We start from the raw sequence: 21,326 nt of genomic DNA, 5'->3' as shown, positions 1-21,326 counted from the left end.
ACGCTACCCCCAGGCAGCGAGGCCCTGCAGGCCAGCCGCCTGGGCACGGACACAACGCTCCCACTGCCCGCCAAGCGCTCCCTCGCCGGCCGAGCCCCCCACAGCGGTGGCGGCGACGGGGCCTCCTGAGAGAAACCGGCGAGCCACCCCGCGCCTCCTGCCCCCGCCCACCCAACGGATGGTGCCATGTGCCGCGGAGGGGGCACCGTGACACCCCCCTCCGGACCGCTACTTGGTACAGCCCGCTCGCATCGCTTCCCGCCGCCCCCCGCCCCCCCACCGCGCATGCGCGGCCGCTCCCGCTCGGTTTGACAGGCGGCCCGGCGCCGTGCCGCGCGTGCGCAGCGGCTGGAGCGGCGCGCCCTGCCGGGTCTCCGCGTTGTGCGTCTGCGCGCCGGGCCGCCGTCATCTGCGCGCCCGGCCGCCGTCATCTGCGCGCCCGGATCCTGCCGCCGCCGTCTCGCGGGAGGTGGTTGCTGGCGCCGGTGTGAGGCGAAGCGCGGGAGCCGTCGCCATGACCTCTGCTTTGGAGAATTACATCAACCGTATCCTTCCGGCGGGCGGAAGCGTCCCGGGGCGGCCCTAGGGGTGGCGGGAACGGGCCTTCCTTCTCCTTCGTGCCCGCGGGCGTGAGGGGAGGCCGGGCGCGGGGGGCCTGGCGGCTCGGTGCCGCGGAGGGCGAGCGGCGCCCGCCCCCGTGGGCTGGTGACAGAGCTGTTGTGGGCATCGGGTACCTCCGGGCCCGGCAAGGTGTGAGCTGCCAGGAGAGCCCCAGCCCTAGGCCGGCTGCTGAAGGGCCTGCAGAAAGCATACCGGCCGGGGCCGCAGGCCTCCTGCATCCAGCTCCCGCGGGTGGTGGCGTTCGTTGGCCCTTCCTGGCTGGCTGTGTCCCTTTACATAAGGTAGAACAGAGGTTTACGGGAGACCCAGAGAATAGAATCCCCTATAGCCTCCCGCGCTGCAAACTTGATCCTCGTTTGGTCGGTGTGAGGAATGAGGCCTGGCCCCATAAAGGGCTCTTTGCATGTATTAAGTTGTCGGCTTTACATCGTTTGCTCAGAAGCTGGGAGTTGCTGTTCTTGGAACGCCCTTCTTGTAGTTCTTTGCACTCCTAATAGCCTATGGGCATTTTCAAATTTATTCACAAACAGTAAGGTAGTAACCCAGAATCATTCAGGATAATGGATATGTGGTCATCAAATTGGGATAGCCAGACTGACTTCAGAGTGAGGGCATGTAGAATGCCAGGGATCCCCACTAGCAAAACAGCTAAGCTGTTTTGAAGGACTTAGCTTTGAAGTGTTTATAAAACTTGTTTCAATTTTGAGGTAGTGCAGTTAGTAATGGAAGAAGAGATGAACTTAAATCTTTAGTCTGCCTATGGTGTTCATGTTTGTGTATAACTCTCCATAGTTGAGTAAAGTGAAACTTTAAAACAGAATGTCATAAAAAATACTGCGTTGTCAAATGTTGCTAACAACCATGGTGCTCTTTCTTATGAAAAAAAAAAAAAATACTGGTAGGCTTTTCTGGCTTTTACTGCCTCTTAAAACTTTCAGAAGTGTTAATGGTTCCGTTTCAGATATGTCTAAATATTTTCTTAATGAACTATCAGGTACTGTTGCGGTAATTACTTCAGATGGAAGAATGATTGTGGTGAGACTGGTATTTTTTAACATTGTATTTTCCCCCATAAAGACTCCATCATGGCATTAAAGAAGCAGTGCTAGGGTATTATCACTTACCTATTCACGACTTCACAAACTTTATTTAAAAGCTTTATGACCATTATTTTATGCTGTTTGATTTAAACACTGGTTCTTGCCTGTCAGCTTTGTCCATTGATAAACTTGTGCATGCAAATGCTTGACTTTTTTCAAATGTTTTTGTCTATAGGATTGCACAAGAAAATGCATTTTCTGTTCAGTAATATGGTTTCCACCTAAAATGTTCTCTCTGTTCAGTAAGCTTTTCAACTTCCATGCTAAAACCAATTCTTCTATATGGTAATAGAAAAAGTCAGCTAATAATTACTGAAGAATTGTGGAATTCTGTAAGCTTGAAAAGCTGAGGATTGGCAAACTGTTATATATCAGACTGCATAATGTTTTGGTTTTATTGCTTATGTATTATGTGGGGTTTTTCTTCCCCCTGCCCCCCATCTTTTATTCTTTTGTGCTTTAAGTTTAACTTTTTAGTGTGATCATTGCATGATGGTTATATCTTTCTGTCTGTACTTAGCTTTGTGCAGCCTCTGGACAGACAAAACAGTACTTTTAGCAGAAAAATACTAGTTTCACCCAATCTTCTGTCTGTTTGGAGTCAGTCTGGTAAATTTTGTGTTGTGATACAAGATCTTTTCCACCAAAAAGATTTGAATGAAATCAGTATATATGACTCATTGTTACATGGTTAGATGATATAAATGGATACTGCCACTGCTTGAATGATGGTGTTTTACATTAGTTGGAATTTCTTAATCAATTACAGATGGTAAATTGCACAAATCAATTACACATTTGGAAAAATGATAACGCATTAAAGTGGCACAGAAATTCTTCTCTTGATGCGTTTTAGTTTTGCAGCTTGGGTGGTTTGGGGTTTTTTGAGTAATTTTATGGAAATAAGCTAATCTCTTTCAAAGAGATACCACTTAAAATTGCATGTTAAGAATAGATTCAATACTGTTGACCACAAGAATCCAACTTTTCTGTTTGTTAATTTAATTATTTGATTTTTGGAAACTTCCGTACAAGGAAGACTAACACAGTTTATAAGTAGCAAAATTAGTTGTCTAGAAGGCCTTCGTTGGTAAAAAGGAAACTTTTATTTCTTTCAATGCTAAAGATTGCTGTGGCTTTTAGCATGAACACAGTAGTAAATACAGATACTTAAATTGATTATTGCTTTTCAAGTTTCATTCTCCAGCTGTTTGTGTTTAAGCCTAACAATAAAAATTAAGTAGAGCATCTGTTCTCCAGTGCCTTAGTATTGCCACCTTGTTTTAAGATATCCTTGAGACCAAAGATGATAAATTTAAAAGGTAATTGGAGTGTTTTATTTTTTGTCTGGTTTTTTTTCAGGGAACCCTCAAAGGTTTTGATCAGACCATTAACTTGATTTTGGATGAAAGCCATGAACGAGTGTTCAGTTCTTCACAAGGGGTTGAGCAAGTAGTGCTGGGATTATACATTGTAAGAGGTGATAATGTGTAAGTATAACATATTCATATTTAAACCAATTAATAAAAATTTAGTATGTGTGTATATATAGTGTATCTGTATACATCTTAGCCCCAGACGTCTTATATCTTTGCATCTGTGGGTAGCGCTAGTAGTACTGCCAAAGCTGAGGCAACCAAGGAGGTGGTTGAGTCACCATACCTGTATTTAGAAGACATGTAGATGTGGTGCTTATGGACATGGTTTAGTAGTGGACTTGGTAGTGCTAAGTTAGCCTTTGGACTTGATGATCTTAAATGTCTTTTCCCACTGAAACGGTTTTGTGAATCCTTATTAAATGGCTACACTTCTGTTACAGAAGTGATTGCATTGTAACGTTAAGATACTGTTAGTCTAGATTTACTGAGCTGTAAATTAACCAGATCACGTAGTGATTTCTATCTAGGAAAGGTCAGCATAAACCTCAGCATTTTCCTTTGAGTCAAGGCATTGTGTAGATTTTCTTTATTCCAGTCTGTGAAAGGCAGGATCCACTGATGGAGGAAAAGATAGAAGAATGAAAAAAGATTAGATGGAACTTGTGTGTAAAAAGTCAGCAATCTTGTATACAAAGTTGACTTTTAACAGGATTTTTTTAGATTTTTAGAAAATATATGAAGGTTCTGGCTTGACAATGTAACAGCTGCTGAAGCTGATATAGTGACATGTCAAACGTATGAGTTGATATTTGATGTTAAATACGCTGACAAAATGAAAGTAAAAGCTCATTAAATGCAGTGGAAATTAGCTATTATGCAGAACAGATGGGATGGTTATAAGAGAAGTGGAAAGAAGGCCTGGTAAGTGGCCCTGCAAGGAAGATGACTTTTGCAGCAGCATTCTGAAACTCATGGTAAAAAATGAGATTATTTTTTATCACAATCGGAAAAAGGGCATGTTGCAGTGACCAAAATGTGTACCTGGACAGGAATCTCAATCTTCTAATTCTAATGGATATTTCTGTACAAAGAAATGTCAAGACTGAATTTTATTTAGACTTATTTAGGTGTGTTTATCTAACATCATTGAGAAAGTGGATCATTTTGGAAAGCTTTCATCATTTTTGACTTGAGCTTTTAAGCAAAACCAAATAGTGACAAATGTACAAAGGTAGGCTAAACATGCTACTTGTAACTTTTCAAATTGTATGGATGTGTATAAAGCCAAATTACTGCTTCACTTTTTCGCCATACTAGGCTGCCACATTACTCAATTATATTCAAAACATTCTTTTATAGAAATTAATCTTTTTTTTAATCATAACAAACTTGGAAACATATTTGTTAGAAGGAATAGTTCCGTATTCATGCAACTCCTAACAAACTAAAATTCAGCATCCTTATAGGAAGAAGAAGAAAGAAACAACAGCTAAGTAACAGTAACTTCAAAATAGGGGACTCGTATAATAGAGAAGCTATTGAAAAATAAAAGAAACAAAACACTCAAGGGATAAAGTGCCTCCAGGCGTTCCAGTGTGTATCACTAGAAGCTTGCAGTGAATATACAGCATCAATCAGAAGAACTTGGTATGGTTCAACAGCAAGTAAAGGCTGTTAGAAGGAAAAAGACAACTTCTGCTTTAGAAGGTGTGATGACTTAGGAAAATAAAAAAAAGGTATTAATACTAGAAATTTATGTGTAAAACTGTAATAAAAATTGTGAAGAAAAGCTGATTAAAAAACCAAAACCTCTTAAATACATGTGTGTTTGTTCTGCTGCAAGAGAAACAGAAAGTCTGTGAAAGAGATATCAGGAGTGACCGGTATTGTCTGTTCCTTTTTCATCTAGGAGAATGTGATCTCTAATGAAAAGGCTTTATTTCTCTATGTGAACTAAAGAGAAACTTACGCTGTGATACCATAGATGGATTTTAATCTAAGGAAATGTTTTAAATTGAAGTGTCACTTTGGAAAAAGCTAGTAAATGAAATGGTAATGAGCATGCAGGATCAAGTCCTTTTCATGCAAGAATTCTGAAGGCACTCAAATTTGAAGTGAGGCTTCATGCTGGTCAGTGCTTGAATATTCAGTTGGCATAAGCAGTTTACATTTGTGTTGTCTAAGCTCCCAGTGTAGTGATGGAACTGAGAAAACTACTCGGCTAACCAGATTACTCTTTCAAGGCAAGTTAAACTCCTCTTTAGTTTCCACTGACTGTCATAGGAACCTGGACTCCTGTATTGGGATGTTTGCTCTTAAGCTCAGTCTCACCCTGCTCCCTGGCTATTTTGTGGTAAATATGGATTCACTGGAAGAAAGAATGTTAGGGGTTATTAGGAAGAAAACTAGAACAGTGGGCATCATCATGTCATTGTATAAACACCTGTTATGCCACTGTGTTTAGAGGGGTGCAGGATGAAATTACATGAAGAGCGCAAGTGAGAATAACTAGAGGTATGAAATGTTTTCTTTCAGGGAAAGGCTGAATAGGCAAGGGCTCTTCAGTTTGGAAAAAGCACAGATATAGTGGTTATTGTTTGCTGTGAAATCAGGAGTTGTAGAAGTTGGGAAGATAATTGCTTTATGTAAATTCCTCTGTTTTTTTTCTGCTATTGAAAACTGACATAATCTGACAAGTCACATACAAAGGTACTTCATTGCACACCGTAAAAGTTAATTGTAGAACTCACTGTTGCGGGATGTAACAAACACCAAAAATGGAAATGTATTCAGAAAGCTATTGGATGGATTAATTTAACAGTTTTTAATGGCTCTTAATTCATTTTGTGGATACAGCCATTAGCTCATAAGTCTCTGACATGGTGAATGTAAGGGTGTGTTGGAAGGAATAGATTCTGTTCTTACTTTCCCTCTGGGTTACTTCCCATCCTGAGCTAGTGTGATCTCTATTATCTTAGCCTTCTCTTTAAAATGGTTTTACTGAGTCCACTAGTGTTTTAGTTCAGGTAAGTCTTAACATAGCATAGGTGAAATACTATGTACTCTCCCTTGGATAAATGAACGTTTTACTAGGTTGTGTTGAAGGAAATTGTCTTGCTTCTCTAATGCCATAGGCACTTACGAATTGCTACAGTTAGACATTATTCTTGAAAAGCTGTTATCTCTCTAAAAGGTTGTGGTTCTTGTTTCAGAGGCTAACCTGCTGCCTAAAACAAACCAGTAGTATTTGGTTCTTATAACCTGTGTCTTTAAAAAAAAACCAACCAAAATCCAACCCGAAAACAACAAAAAATCCCAGCAACTTCCTTTAGATTCTACTTAAGACTATTTATAGTCATCAAAATTTGAAGTTCAAAGGATAGAGTTCTACAATTTAAAAAAAAAAAAATCTTCACTAACAACTTCATTTTGTGGCTTTCCAGTTTTGTACCAGGGGATTTCAACAAATGATAACCTGTTTGTTGTTTGTTTGTTTATTGCAGTGCTGTCATTGGTGAAATTGATGAAGAGACAGATTCAGCTCTTGACTTGGGGAATATTCGAGCAGAACCTTTAAACTCAGTTGTGCATTGAAAAGATGAAAATGCACATGGACTTTGTAAATCTTCGGTTGTACAGACCTATTTAACAACATGGATGATTTTTACAAATTGTGTTTAATTTTAGTCACCAGTTTTTTATTATGAATATATTGTAGTTTGCCATGTAAAGTAAAGTTTCTACGTTTTACTAAAGAAGTTTTCATTGAATTTCCTTTGGGGTTTCATGCTGTGTGATTTCACTCTGAAATATGTACTGGGAAATGTAAACAATGTCAGTGGTAGTCCTGTGTATATATACCTCATTCTTAAACAAAGATCTCAATCTTAAAGGAAAACCAAGGCTTTTTTAACTCAGAATTATTTGGAGGTAGATTGTGTAATGGTCAGTTTAACCAGCTCTAAACCTAGTTCTGGATGTAAGTAGAAAACCAGGTTTTGTGCCTTTTTTTTTTTTCATTTTATTTGTAGTGTAGAGAGCAAGAGCATTAAAAGCTTTTGCAGTCAAATTAATGACTTGTGCACATAATAGGGTTTTTTGTGGTTTATTTAACATTGTTCTCTAGTCCCTAAGGGTGTACTGGAGGTGCAAGAGTTCTTAGTGCCTTAAGACTTGCAGACAAATTAAATGGGGGAAAGAAAGACTTTTGAGTAGAAACACAGAACCTAAACCAAATATATGCATTTATTTGAAGCCCACTGAATTCCAGACCAACTGATTCTCTGTCTTCTCTTCTCACCAGATGTTGTGGTGCTCAAAAACTGGGTAAGATGTATAGAAGGAGAATTGTGTCTTTGCTAGTATGTAACCATTGTCTTGCTAGATTGGAGGTTTTAGGGGACACAGGAGTACTTTGGCTAGAGAAATTATTTCCTTTGAATGAAATTTGCCTTAATATTGGGTGTAAGAATTACATGTGACTGTAATAGACCTCCTCTTATACATCAGCAACACCTAATTTAAGTGGGACAAGCTCTGGGCAGCATGGTGTATTTTAGGCTTACTTACTCGCTACCTAGCCGAAATACTGGTACGGTGGCAGCAAGAGGAAGTTGGTATTGGACAGAGCTGTTTTCCTTGTCCTCTAGTGTGCCAGCAGGTCCGGTATTCCTTCCCCACCCACCCACCCCATATAAACGTGCTGTTGAAAAAAGAAAAGTGATTTTAATGTGCATATTTGTTTTTACATTGTTTTTAATATTAAGTGGGATTTGGTACTTTTTATTGCAAGTTCAGTTTGGAAGCCAAATACATTGAATTGAAGGTATTTGTTCTGCATGTAATTGGTTCTCAATTCTTGTAGCTTCCAGCTTGTTTTCTGAGATTGTTCTTAGTGACGCATGTGAAGCCCAGCAAACCTATTTCAACTTTATCCATCTTACGACCTGGTGATGTGTTGTTTTTTGTCCACATTTCTGCAGGGAATTGCTAAGCAGATGTCGAATTGGGGGGTTTCCGTGATTACCAAAGTCCGTAGAGTCTGGCTATAATTCATTATGTTAAAAGAATCGATCAATTTTTTTAAACAGTCAACAAAACAGTGTATAACAAAAAGCCCTTTTGCTACTCATACCAGCATGAGAGAAAAGATAGTATAGAAAGTGAACTGTATTGATAAAGGACAAGTAATGTGGATGTAAATTAGCTACTTTGGGGCTCAGCCAAAAGAAATGCGGAAGCAAAAAGGTAGAATCAGGATGAGCTGAGTTTAAATGCACTGCTTGGCCTTGCATGTATTAGGAGAGTTACTGTTGAGATACACAGGCTAAATACTTATAGGAGCTCTGGAACGACTAAGGAAGTCTGTTCCTTTGTAGCTGTGGAATTATGTTTGAAGCAGAGTTATGGAATGTTAATACATACAGAGGCCTTCTGCCTTGAGCACGTCATTTGTAATGCAACTCCTTGGCCCTGTGTTTGGTTGAGGACTTACAATATGATGAGCTGCTGATGTTAATTGAAAATTTTCTCTGTCCTTGAAGTGATTATTTCAGATGCAAAGCTGTGGCACCGAAGTGGTGAAGCTGATTAATAATATCTAGGGACTGAACAGATGAGAATTCTGAGTAGTTCAGGCATTGCTCAAGCAGAAAAACAGTCTGGAGAACCACAGTTTCACACAGTTATGTGTTTAAAATGCAGATTGCAAACCCTGTCATCTTCCCTTCTGGTGAGTGATTTCAGCTCTTGCATGCGCTCTTTCTGGACCTGTGAAATTGTGTGTGTGCAGGGTGGGGTCGTGGGGGAGGGGTTACAGCTTGAAAAATTAAGATGTGTTTCCACTTACAGGCTGACATAAACGGAGGGCGTTTTCCAAGGCATCGAGAAAGGTGTTTAAATTCCCTTTCAAAAAAAGATCCTAACAAAACCTGGCTGTACAAAGCCCAAATGGGTTGATATGCAGTGCACTGTCAACTTGATTCTTCTGCAGTGAGATAGGTGAGGGATGGCCAGCTCACTGGTCTGACTGGGATTGTGGGCAGTAAAAGCCCTGCCAAGGCAGAGCCCACTCAAAAGCAAAATTCTGTCTCAAACCTTAAAACTGGCAACTGTGGAGTTTGCTTACCTTCATGCTTAGGCAGCAGCAATGTAAAGGTTTTTGGAGTTGTGGGTTTTGGCTTACACTTAAATTTTGTTTCGGTTTCTGGACCACATTTTGCTTCAGTTTGATGCCATTGACTTTGATCTGGGTTTGACTAAAGCCTTTTCTGGATATACTGGTGAAGGGATCAAAGCCAGGAGACCCAGTCAGAAGGGGTATCTTGAAATTTAATCTAGGGCTTAATATGCATTTAAAATTCATAAAATGAAATTATAGCCTTGTGAACTTACAGGAGCTTTTAATCCATAGGGGGTAGCTAGGTCCCTGTATGTATGGTGGAGAGAAAGCACTCTGGAAAAGTGTTGGATGCAAGATGTTGAATTATAACCAGCCTGAAACTGTTCTCATAGAATCAAATCTGTAGTGCAGTCCAGCTGAAGAAATAGGTCATCACTGAAAGTTAGGGTTTTTATATCATTAATTTATTTTGATTCATTCTATTAAAGTAGGAAAAATAAATGGGGTTGAAGTCATAAAGTGGACATAGTTATACTTTAGTATAACTTGTATTATCATTCTAATAAAGCAAGCCAGAGGACGTTAGTTAGTCCCGGGAGGAGGAAGAGTCTAGGGTAGAAGCTCAGCAGGTGTGAAGGTTGTGGATTTATCTAGACTCTAGGTGAACCCACACTGCAGCCAGTGTAGCAAAAGTGTTGAAGGTAATGAAGAGGTAAAACATAGAGGAAATTAATTAGAGCTGAATTTTTGGGTGGAAAAGTTATTTCTGATGCTGAGGAGGTATGAAAGAGGACTGGAATGGAAAAAGAGCACCGCAGATTACTATTGTGTGTTGAGTGGGGGTATGCCAGTCAGTGTCTGTCAGCTGGCTGGGGCAAAGGTTCTCTGCAGATGCCCACTGATTGTAGAGATGTAGCAAAGGAAATGTCTCCTGGGAGATTAGGAATAGTGTTGTCTGCAAAAAGCCTTTGCTTTATTCTTGCTGGAGGAAAAGTACCCTCAAAGAAACAACAAAAAGAGTAACTCCCTTTTCTGACTTGAAGGCATTCACAGTGCTGGCCACTGTGGCTCTATAACTGAGCTGGTTCCCTGTGGTACGTGAAGAGCCCTGCTGAGATGGGAAAAAGGTCATCGTAGTCCATAGTGTTCTTGGAAACTGTCTTTTCCTGCAAAAAGCCTAGATTAAAGATTCAATAAATAACAGGTGATGTTCCCTAAAATCCAATGAGTCCTTGCAGAATAATAAACCAATTCTACAGAAATGAGTAGGGCAGAGAAAGGTGATGCTAAGGACAAGAGGAAGTAATGCTGAATTGGAGGTAATTGTCATATTCCATTAAGTTTCCTGCATTGCCCTAGGTTGGTCACTTCCTCCTTTTGTTTGTTTAATAGAGATCATGGAGTGAAAGGACAAATCCTGACGAGTACTGGAAAAGGATGCCTCCAGTGAAAGGACTCAGTTGGCTTATAAAGAGATTAAATTCGTTTGTTGTGCATGAAGCAATGCAGGAGCCATCTTCTGTGGTTCAAGGGCAGCATCCCTAATTGCAGTCCATGTGAAGTACCTCCATGTCCACATATTTGGAATCAAAGTTCTTAAAATACTGCATGGCCTATAGGCAGGTTATGGGATTGAAGGAACGTGGATTCTATTTTGAGGACTTATTCCAACAGTGGAGAATTTCTGTACGACTCAACCTTTGCCATCAGCTATAGCCTGTCATCCTTAGTTCCTGGAGTGTTTATTCTTCAATCCATTTTATAAGTAAAGCAGCTGAGTGACACATTAAACGCGCTGTGCTGGAGCTGAAGATAAAGTACAGATGGTTTGTACGATTTCTCATGGCCACTGCTGTTCTCATTTCATAGCAAATGTACCTTGAGTAGGTCCTTTGCACCTGTGGTAACATAATTCCACCTCTCAGTCTCTCCTGCAGGAATCTGTGCTCTACTAAGAATTTTATTCTGCAGATTTATACAGAAAAATTCCTAAATACCAGGGTTGTGTTCTCTGTGCATTGTTAAGAAAGAATTAAATTATTCCACAGTTAATGTGACAAATACCAAGCCATGAGCTGTTGTTCCTTTAAGAATTAAATGACAACCACCATGAAGGCACTTCTGAAGAAGGTAGATGCCTCGTTTGAAGAGACTTGGAATCTATGAATGTGAGTCATGCCAGTGAAACATCAAGATGGTTTGTGCTTGCTAATTATATTTGGTCTGTCGTGCATTTTGGCACCGGTGTATGCAACTCTACTAATTTTTACTAATTGTGTTCTTATTTCTGCTTTCTAGCTGGGGAAGCTGCAGTTCCTTGATTAGAATCACAAGTCTGTGGATTATTTTTATTTTCAGTGGAAGAGAGTTCTTCAGTCGCAGTAAAGATCCAGTAAAGCTGTGTCATGTCAATCAGTCTTAGCTTCCCTGTTGCTTAAATAATAAGACATACTTCATGTAGCGGGTATGCACAGACAAACCGCCAAACCTAGATGTGCCAGAAGGTGCTATCTGTATGGACCAAGCCTTGAGGTGAGGGAGGGAAAACTTGTACCAGGCTTCGGTTAAAAACATGACAGAAGATGGTAAAGAGCCAGGCATTTGTCCTGGAAGTCCTGTTCTAACAGCCTCTTCCCGGGTGCTATATTCTGTCTTAGGGTCCTTTTCTGGGCCTTTTTTTTTTTTTTTTTTTTACAGTAGTTTTTAGTTACGGCAGAAATGCTGACATTTCTTCCAGTAGCAATGTTTTCCCTGAAGAAAATAAAAGCTTCACCGACAAAGGTGGAAATCAAAGCTGAAAACACAATAGCATTCAGACTTTTGCCAAGAATTACTTGCTAGCACTAAGGGCCTGACCTCATCCAGGCGGTAATACCTTCCTTCCTGGAGCCTTCCAGAACGTTCCAGGAACTCTGGAACTTGCGTGGAACAACGTGCTGCTGCTGTTCAGCCTTACATCAGTCACAGTGCTGCCGAATGCCAAGAAATTTTACTCGGTGCTGAACTCCTTGTCTGCTATTTGCACCTTTTTGATACAAGGTGTTCATTACTCAGGGGAGCACAAGGGCATGTGCACACGCTGGTTTTGTCCACCAAAACAGCTTTAATGGTTGTCCCACCATCATCTTTTTGTTTTGTACTTTAGATTTATCTTTAGTGCCAATTTTTCCAGCAGTGATTACGGTGCTCTGCATAGAAACAAGTGGAGATTATGCAGGTGGAGAAATGAAAGAAGCTGGATATGAAGTAGTGAAATCCACAAAAAAAAAAAAAAAAAAAAGCAGAACACAAACCTGTTGAATGTGAACAAAGTTAGGTTTTACAGCAGTGCTCATTATAGGGACGTTTTCTCTAACACAGATACAATTGTTGCGCATGTCATTCATATTACAAGAAATACTGAGAAATGTGAGAAAACATTCTCTACCAAGAAATATTTTAGGCACTAGAATTTCATATGGAAGCTTCCTATCATAAAATGTTATTTTAAAATTTTTGTTCTTGCTTTGGATTTTTGCGCTTAAATCTTTGGCAGTTCTCACTTGTACAATTTCAGGCTTCATCTCTGCTTATGATGCAGATGGAAACCTACCTGTGTGCAGATGAATGCTGTGACGTTTCTGTGAAGTGGCCACAGTTGCAGGTGGCGTATGGCGAGAGTCTGCAGTATTTGCACTGATGGAACGTGCAGGTGATGTAGTGCCCTCAGATACAGGGGACAGACTGTCAAAACCGTATTTAAAGCAACGTGCCTGCAGAAGACCAGGAAAAAACATGCAACAGTGAAAACCTATTTACAACCATTTCAAATTCGGTTCATAGCATTTCCAATGAATAAAAGCAGTTCTTGCCAACTGCCACCTAAATACTGCTTCATCTATACCATTTCATGCACACAGACCAGGTGTGTGGGAGTTCTGTTCTGCAGCAAGTTGCAGTGCTTGAACAGAAGCCAGGGCAGGAAGCGATTATGGCTGAAGAGCCGATGCTGATTGAAAGTGTGTGATGCTGCGGAGGAAATATAACACAATAGAACCTCAGTTAGTTTGGAAGTAGATTTCAAAAACAGGGCACATTAAGATGTAAACAGTCAATAGGACTGGGGCCCACCTTTCTCCTAACAATCGGGTCATTAGCAGTAGGAGTGTGCAGAATGATTTCCATGATTAAACTGCAAGTGCAAAATGCATGAAAGTGCGTGCTCATCAACGCTGAGCGGAAATGGCCTTGCTTTTTGCCATGTTTCTGCTACTGCTTGTTCTAATTCATCCTGGATACAAGAGTCAGACGTAAGTGCAAAGAGGCCTTTGAAAAGGCAGGCTTGATTCTTTTGTGTAACTGTAATGGGGAAGCATTGCTCACTGGACTTGTGCTTCTGATTTTCAAGACTGCGTCCTTGAAAAGTCATCAGCTTGCATTCAGTTAAAATTGTCAGGATCTGAGTGGAAAGCATCTCTGATGAGACATGGAACAGAATTCAAATATTTGGTAGTGTTAGCTATTGTTATAATGTAAGTGATGATTGTTACATGGGTGAAGGGGGCAGCTTCCTGTTTTATCTAGAGGTTAATATCTTGCGTAGTTTATAATATCCATTAAGTAATTTCGAGTTTTATTCTCTAACTTCTGATTGCACCATTTTTTAGAAGTCCAGTCAGTGTAGAAAAGAGTAAGAAAGACAAACTTCAACCTGGGAGCTTTTTGTTTGGTTGGTTTTTTTGTGGGTTTTTTTGTTAAGATGTGTATGATGCTCTGCAATCACATTGTGTATGTCAGCAGTTTTCCTTTTCTTTGCTTTTCTGCAAAGTGCATGTGCCGGCAGAATTGCTCATAGCTGAAAGGGAATTGCCAGGCTGCCCTACTGCTAATGCCGTGCTTCAACACAGAGATGTACCCAGAGCAATGCCCTTTGTCATCTTGGGCCTTTCAGCAGCTGAGCATTATTTATGAAAGCACTGAAGTTTCCCTGCACTCTTCCATGCACCACCTGAGCCATGGTAACTTATTAAAGTGAGAAACTTCTAGGATGACAAAGGTTCTAATACAGCACCAAGAAAGGCTTTATCAGTGAAGATAATCTAGACAGAAGGAAGTTTAGGTAAGTTGCAAAAGCCAGTGATCCATCATTTTTCCCCTGCACTTCTTTTCCGTTTGCTACTGTCTGTGTGCCCATAACATCTACACATCTTGTCTTCCATGTCCAAAATGAAAGCTGATTTTTCTCACAGTGACTTGGGCCCCTCGTATGACAGATGGCAAAATGCAGGTGCAGGTTTTTGTTTCAGGGATAAAGTTGGAATGTAATACAGCCAGTCATTTATACAAGGAAGATTAAATTCAGCCCATGTTCAAAGTCATTTCTTCCTTGCCCCAAAATAGGTGAGTAAAAAAATCCCCCAAGTATGTCCTTTTCTTGATGGAAGATAGCTCAGCGCCATTGTGGATGCCAAGGAACAAACCAGGTTTTAAATCCCAGCTTCTCTGAGATGTTGGTGTATTTCTGGGAAGCAGCCCTGCAGCTCTCAAAAATTAGAGGACAGCATAAAACAATGAAGAGTTTATTAACAGTAAATACAAAGACACATTGTTGATTAGATTGCTCTGAAGATTTATGTGGAAAAGGGAGCTGGAACAGGCCTGTGTGATTTAGGATTCCTTGGTAAATAATTTCTAGCTGCTGTGAAAGGACTGTTAGCTTTGTACTGGGTTATTTTTGCCTTGATGCTCCAGAAATCCGTAAGCACGATGCTGTTCCATGAAAAGCCATTGAAGAGGAGCATTTGAGCTGGGTAATAACTGCCTATTCATTCTTGCAACAGGGAACGCAGTTTTATGCACAGGATTTTGATAATACAACCGGAGATTAAAAGTGAACTTTCTCTGAGGCTGTGGCAATTGGCACTTCACCAGCAAGAAGGTGACTGGCAGTAGTATTCGTGTAGGTGCCGTGAGCGTTCATAGAAGTGAAGCAAGCTTGCTTGTTTGTTTGTTTATAAAGGTGCCTAGAGCTCCATTCTACACGAAGGCATTGCTGTAGACATCTGGGGATGGGCCTGTGAGGTGGGAGCAGAATTTGTACTCAGTTTCTACAATTAGAACAGAATTGGCAAGAGGAGATAAAAAATACTGTCCTTGTTGTCTGCGATACACGGCTGTGCTCATAAGGCCCAACAAGTGTGTGGTCCAGATTATCCTGAATAAGACATGGACTGTGCTGCTTGTCTTCCTAACAGTCACCATCCTTGTTGTGCTTATAGTAATTAATTAATCATTTATAGTGATTAAATTTATAGTGATATAATAGAAAAAATAATAGTAATAATCATTAATAATTCATCATAGTTAATAGGTAGTAGAATGATCATCTGTTACAGTAACCTCAGCTAAAGTAGCGCTTATACTTAGGGAAAGGTGGTACTATCAATGAAAAGCAATTTGCATATTCAAGGTTGACAGTGTCAAGAAATATAATTATCAACTTGATTTGCAGGTGCAAACAGTCAACACCATCTGCTACTGGCAATATGTAACCAGGGGGTGAGAGGAGGCATGAATCAAACTGATGGTGTATTAAAAGTTGAAAAACTGGTTGTCAACCCCTTGTCCTAGGGGCCTTTTCTAGGTATCCTGATACCTCCCAGCACCTGCACCTTGTGCTTCTGGCTGTCGTGTAGAAGAGGTGTGTTGTGATGGTGATTCCCACAGTCTTCTCAGGCTAGCTGTACTAGGAAAAGGCATGCAAAGACATTATAATTATAAGCAGATTAAGAAGTTGTCTTTCACACTGCTATTTCTTTAAGCGTTCAGTGATGTTAATCTGTTTTAGAAGTTAAAAGAAATCAGTTAGCCAACAGCAATGTTAAGTTACCGGACGCTGGTATGAGGAGAGATTGGGACAGCCATTAAGAGTGTAAGTCAACACCAGCCAAAGGTCGTTTTGCCAATTTCTTGGGGTTTTATGGGTAAATAATGGGTACAAGTGACACTGGTGAGAAATCTGACCCATATGCATGCTGGAAGGCGGTGAGGCACCGAGTCATCAAGTGTTGGATTCTGTGATAAAAGCTTTTCTGCTTGCCCCCCACAAAAGAGACAGGGTGCAGGTGGGGTGGGACACTGGAATAATACCCTGCTCCAGCTGCACCCAGGCCCATCACGGGAGCTGCCAGCTCTTCAGAGGCCCATCTGCACCAGCTCAGGGGAGCAGAGAGGCCCAAGGGTGGGCAGGAACCCAAATTAAGGACCCGGAGGAAGGGGCTTGCCAAATCCTGTAGGCTGCTAGAGAGATCCACGCTGTAGTACCTGTACCTAGCTAGGTATCTCTGTCTACAGACGTACCTACATGCATGTATCTTTGTATATGTAGCTATACATGTTTTTGTACTGTCACATCCTCATCAGCCTACTGGATTTGGCAGTAGGAATTGCCTGACACTATGGTCTGGAGCTGGAGGTGTGGTGGATAGGAAAGAAACCAAAGCTCACGTTAGAGAAAATGCTCCACTAATAGGCATAGTTGAAGAGATGTGGTTTGGTAGTGGGAAACATCTCTTGGCGTGCTGTTTGTTCAAAGTCTCATACATTTCTGCCTTGCTTAAGAAAGGCATGCTTTGTTTGAACTCCTTGCTCTGGGGTGCAAGGAACACTGGCAGTGGGGAGCAGGAACAAACTGAAATTCCCTTGGTCACATGCGATTTGCCTGCACTGTTTGCATGGGACAGACAAAATGAAAAAAAGAACCCTGGGCATGCACTCGCTGTGTGCAAATAGTGTGTGGTCAAGTACTAAAGACGCTAGGTTACTGGTCCAGATGCTTAGTCGGAAATTATGAAAGATAAACACCTGCACAGAAGATCAGTTCCCTGCTTTATAGAACAGGACACAGCTCTGCTTCAGCATAGTGAGCTTGCCTATTGTCAGGTGTGGTAGCAGCACGCCCTGGTTTCAGCTGGGATGGCGTTAATTAGCTTAGGAGCTAGCACAGTGCTGTGTTTTGGCTTTGATGTGAGACTTTTCAGTCCCTCAGGCCTTCTTAGCAAAAAGGCTGGAGGGGCACGAGGGGTTGGGAGGGGACACAGCCAGGTCTGCTGACCTGAACCAGCCAAAGAGGTATTCCATACCATGGGACGTCGTGCTTGGTATATATATACCTGGGGTTGGCTGGGGCAGGGGGGTTGTTGCTTGGGGACTGGCTGGGCATCGGTCCGTTGCGTTGTGCACCTCGTGTTCCTTTCTTCCTCTGGATCTTCTTTCCCTCGCCCCTTCCATTATAACTGTTACCGTCATTATTGCTCTTTCATTTTTATTCTGTTTCAATTACTAAATTGTTCTTATCTCAACCTTTGAGTTTTACATTCCTTTCCAACTCTCCTCCCCATCCCTCTGGGTGAGGGGGCAGTGAGCGAGGGGCTGCGTGGCACTTGGTTACCAGCCGGGGTTAACCCGCGACACGGCACCACTTTCAGGTGGTTCCCAACAAGCAGCAGGAACCAGCCACCCCCATTTGAGAGCAGGGTTTTCACTGGCAACCAGAAAACAGACACGTCATCACTGAAGTTCCGTGACTTGCCTAGGCTTTCCCTCGTGGTCCTGCTCGATGTTAACACTGGTTTGCCCAGCAGCCAGTAACCTCCGCTTCTCGCTGACAGCCAGCAGTAAAGCAGCATTTACCAAGGCTTTCCTAGGTATATAGAATGTGTAGCTTGTCTGTTTTGATTAACAAGTGCTTTATCTCTGTAGCCAGGTAAGTGTGGTGAGAGGTACTTCTAGGGTAGAGGCAGGATGAAAACAGGACGGAGTTGGTCAGCATGCTTACGGGACACCGGATTTATGTTCCCTCTGCAAAGCATCAGTGAAACAGAGTGGCAGCCATCAGCAATGAATTATAAGCAAATGCCTGGACGTTTCAGAAGCCAGGACTCGCTGTGCAGACATACTAGTGCTGCAGTAGCACTACTCAACTGCTACTCTGCTAATAAGTAACAATGAAAAACTAATGTTTTGTAGCCATGACTCAACACATTTTGAAGACAGCAAAACCTGCAAAACTTCTGACACATTTGCTCATGAGGAAAAAGTGACTGGCATAATAAGATTTTCTGAAACAGAATTGTTTATTCCATACAAGTGATTGCAAAGATCTGCAACCTGCTTGTAGCTACTGACCGAAAAGGGTTTCTAATGTATCTTAGCAAAGAAATCAAGAAACACACTTGCTTTCTTCTTTGGAAAGAGATCCGGAAGTTCCAAAACCTGAACTTGACTGTTAATGCACAAGCCAGAGAAAGCCTTGCTGAAGTCAAGGTCAGCAACACGCACTGCTCCTCCTCTGTCCACTCGATTACTCGCACATCGCTAGAAAGGTACCAGATTAGTGTGGCACCATTTCACCCTTTGCAAACCCATGCTGGCTCTTCCCTACCAACTTCTTGTCCCTAACATCTTTGGAAACGGCTTCCAGAGTATGTGCTCCATCACCTTCCCAGGCAGCAGGATAAGGCTGTAGTTCCCCAGCTTCTCTGTCTTGCCCTTGAAGATGGGACAGACGTTCCCCATCTTCCAGGCCTCAGGAGCCTCCCTTAAGTGCCATGCCCTCTCCTGCCCCCCAGTGACACTGGAGATGGACTTTCAAGTGAAGGAATTGCCTGGACTTCTCTTTACTCCCCTCACCCTCATCATAACTGCTATCAATGCCTGTTATGGCAGATGCCAACACTGAATTTCTGTTCTGCTGCTCCACCAGCCAAGAGCTTTCCCCTCTCACTAACAACTGGCAGCAGAGCGCAGGTTAAGAAACTTGAGCACGGGTCGTGTCTGAGTTCATCACAATGACAACACAAAGTGAATGTCAGGATGTTCTGTCCCTGCTTCCTCTGTGGAGGGACACTAGAAAGTCACTTCTCTGTGACCACTCTGGTGCAGGCTGGAGAAATTCCGTTACACCTTTTGCCTTTGCAGCTACACATTGGCTGGCTCCCCATGGGATCAAAACCTGTGGGATTTCCCAGCGTTTCATGGCCACCAGAAGCTCACCTGCTACCTTCCGCCCAAACCACAGGAAGGATTGCTCTAAAATACAGGAAGAGTCTGGGAACTGAGCATTAGCAATACCACAACTCCAGTCCGTGGTCTTAACAATTGTGGAAAAGGACATACACACGTGCTGGCCTTTCACCTGGCCTCCAGGACAGGCTGAAGGTGCAGCTGTGAACAGAGCTGAAGCGAGCAGAGGAGAGCTCGGGAGAGCTGTACGGTTAGGGAAAGGGGTAGAAAGTCATGTCAAGAAGGGGAACTATAAAACAAAGACATATACTAGATGACAGAGTTTATTAAATTTCAAGTTGAAACAATATCTGGAATTAAATACAGTATATTAACTTCACAAATATGTATTCATATAAAAAGGAACAGTGTCACAGCAACATTCATCGCTTTCCTCACTGCCTGTTAACTCAAGTCCTTGAATTAGTGAGTAAAACCCCCAAATTTTTCCAGTCTTAATTCATCTGGCGACAACCATTCTTCCTTTTCCAGAACTGGGACTTTGCTCTATCATCTTCTGATCACTACTGAGTTCTGTGGACAGGAAACGACAACGCAGATCTTCAGTAACAACAGCTAACTCCCTGAAATAAGTAAAACTGCTGCTTTTATTGACACAAATGTCCCAGAACACTGGCTAACATCTGGGCTACAGCCACCATACCATCAGCTGCTAGCTGCAACAAAAAGATTGGCTATCCTATCATACAAGTTTTGGAAAGTACTGAGGAGACTGCAAATTAATATATTAACATTCATTTTTCCCGCGCATGAAGTGTTTCAGGTGCCCCACAGCTGCTGATGTAGTAACTGTGAATGTCTACAGCTGCAGCGATTTTTGATACAAACCTCAACACGAATACTGTGAGAGGCAATGGGCGCAAACCAAAACACGGAGGGTTGAGGCTGAACATCAGGAAATGTTTCTTTACTATTAGGGTGACGGAGCACTAGCACAGGCTGCCCACGAGGCCGTGGAGGCTCCATCCTGGGAGATAAAAGCCAGCACGATCTTGGGCAACCAGCTCTAGGTGGTCTTCCTTGAGCAGGGGAGCTAGAACAGGTGACCTCCAGAGGTCCTTTCCAACCTCACCCGCTCTGTGATACAAAACAAACATACCAAAACCGCCACATAACATTCTTGGCACTACTATACACTCACAGTAATTTTAAACCTAAGGCGCATAAAGTGACAGCAATGTAAAGTGCTCTGTTCTCCAGCATGAAACGTAAAGACTTCACTTTATCCACAGAAATATTTACAGCATCTGGACTGAAGCAGCAGGCTCAAATCACATCAAATGACATCCTAAGCATTAAAATAACACTTGAAACATTAAAAAACACATAGGGTGAAAGGATCAAGCAGAACAAAGGGAACGTTTTTGTTAAAACACAGGACATCAGCGGAGAAAAGTAATGCATCTACCTTAATACGAAACATTTTGACAATTCTGTCAAGCTCAGGAATCAAGATGAGTCATTCTGCTAGTCAGAAAAAAATACGTAGGCTTCTTATGGTGAGTGCAAAATAAAACAACTATGCATCAATAAACCAACAGGCAAGTGCAATGTGCTTGACATCCATTTAATAGACTTAGAGTTTATATTCAGATTGCACTAAACGCATTTTCACATCTGAACTGTGGGATGAGAAACTATAGATGCACTATGTAAACAAAATGATTTCCAGAACTTTTTCCCAGCATTCTGTTCAAATCAGGTAATTTTTGGTTAAAACATCACGGTACTCCTGTATCGCCCTGCAAAGGGGATCCTGGTCAACATGGATATTTCTTGAAGATCCATCAGTAGATACCATGGGAGAAGCTCCGGCAGATCCAGTTTCAAGTTCAGCAGTGGCTAGGGAGAAGAGAGACGAGATTCCAGTGTTGCTTTTACACTAGACAGGGCCAAATCAGTCACTATAAAAACATTATGGGTAACTGGAGAGACTACAGTCCAGAAAGAGATTTAAAAACTTCCAAGGGAACATAACAATCAAAGGGCTAGGCACAAAGGAAGAAACAATCTTTTTCCACATTTACTTACCAGTCAACAGCA

General features: G+C 41.9%; 2 protein-coding genes across 7 annotated transcripts in view; one reads left to right on the top strand and one right to left on the bottom strand.

Annotated features, from left to right (window-relative positions):
• The first annotated feature begins 399 nt into the window (after positions 1-399).
• Positions 400-6,874, top strand: LSM8 (LSM8 homolog, U6 small nuclear RNA associated). 2 transcript variants are annotated; one of them, XM_055807396.1, is made up of 4 exons: positions 400-545; positions 1,616-1,656; positions 3,084-3,211; positions 6,604-6,874. In XM_055807396.1, the coding sequence occupies exons 1-4, from the start codon at positions 515-517 to the stop codon at positions 6,692-6,694; spliced, it is 291 nt and encodes a 96-aa protein (XP_055663371.1). In that variant the 5' UTR covers positions 400-514; the 3' UTR covers positions 6,695-6,874. The 2 variants fall into 2 exon arrangements, with proteins under 2 accessions (XP_055663371.1, XP_055663370.1); XM_055807395.1 differs by lacking the exon at positions 400-545 and having other exon boundaries at positions 583-1,656.
• Positions 6,875-19,528: 12,654 nt separating this feature from the next.
• The window catches only part of LOC101924529 (ankyrin repeat domain-containing protein 26-like), a 59,318-nt gene continuing 57,520 nt past the window's right edge, over positions 19,529-21,326 (bottom strand). For all 5 annotated transcript variants that reach the window (XM_055807389.1, XM_055807394.1, XM_055807390.1 and 2 more), the window contains one exon: positions 19,529-21,125. In XM_055807389.1, coding sequence (XP_055663364.1) covers positions 20,977-21,125 — 149 coding nt within the window. In that variant the 3' untranslated portion in view covers positions 19,529-20,976. The remainder of the gene's footprint in view (positions 21,126-21,326) is intronic.

This window comes from Falco peregrinus, chromosome 6, assembly GCF_023634155.1.
Source record: "Falco peregrinus isolate bFalPer1 chromosome 6, bFalPer1.pri, whole genome shotgun sequence".
NCBI classification, from domain to species: Eukaryota; Metazoa; Chordata; class Aves; order Falconiformes; family Falconidae; genus Falco; species Falco peregrinus.
Note: the sequence above shows the minus strand (reverse complement) of the source record. Positions and strands in the feature narration are given on the sequence as shown.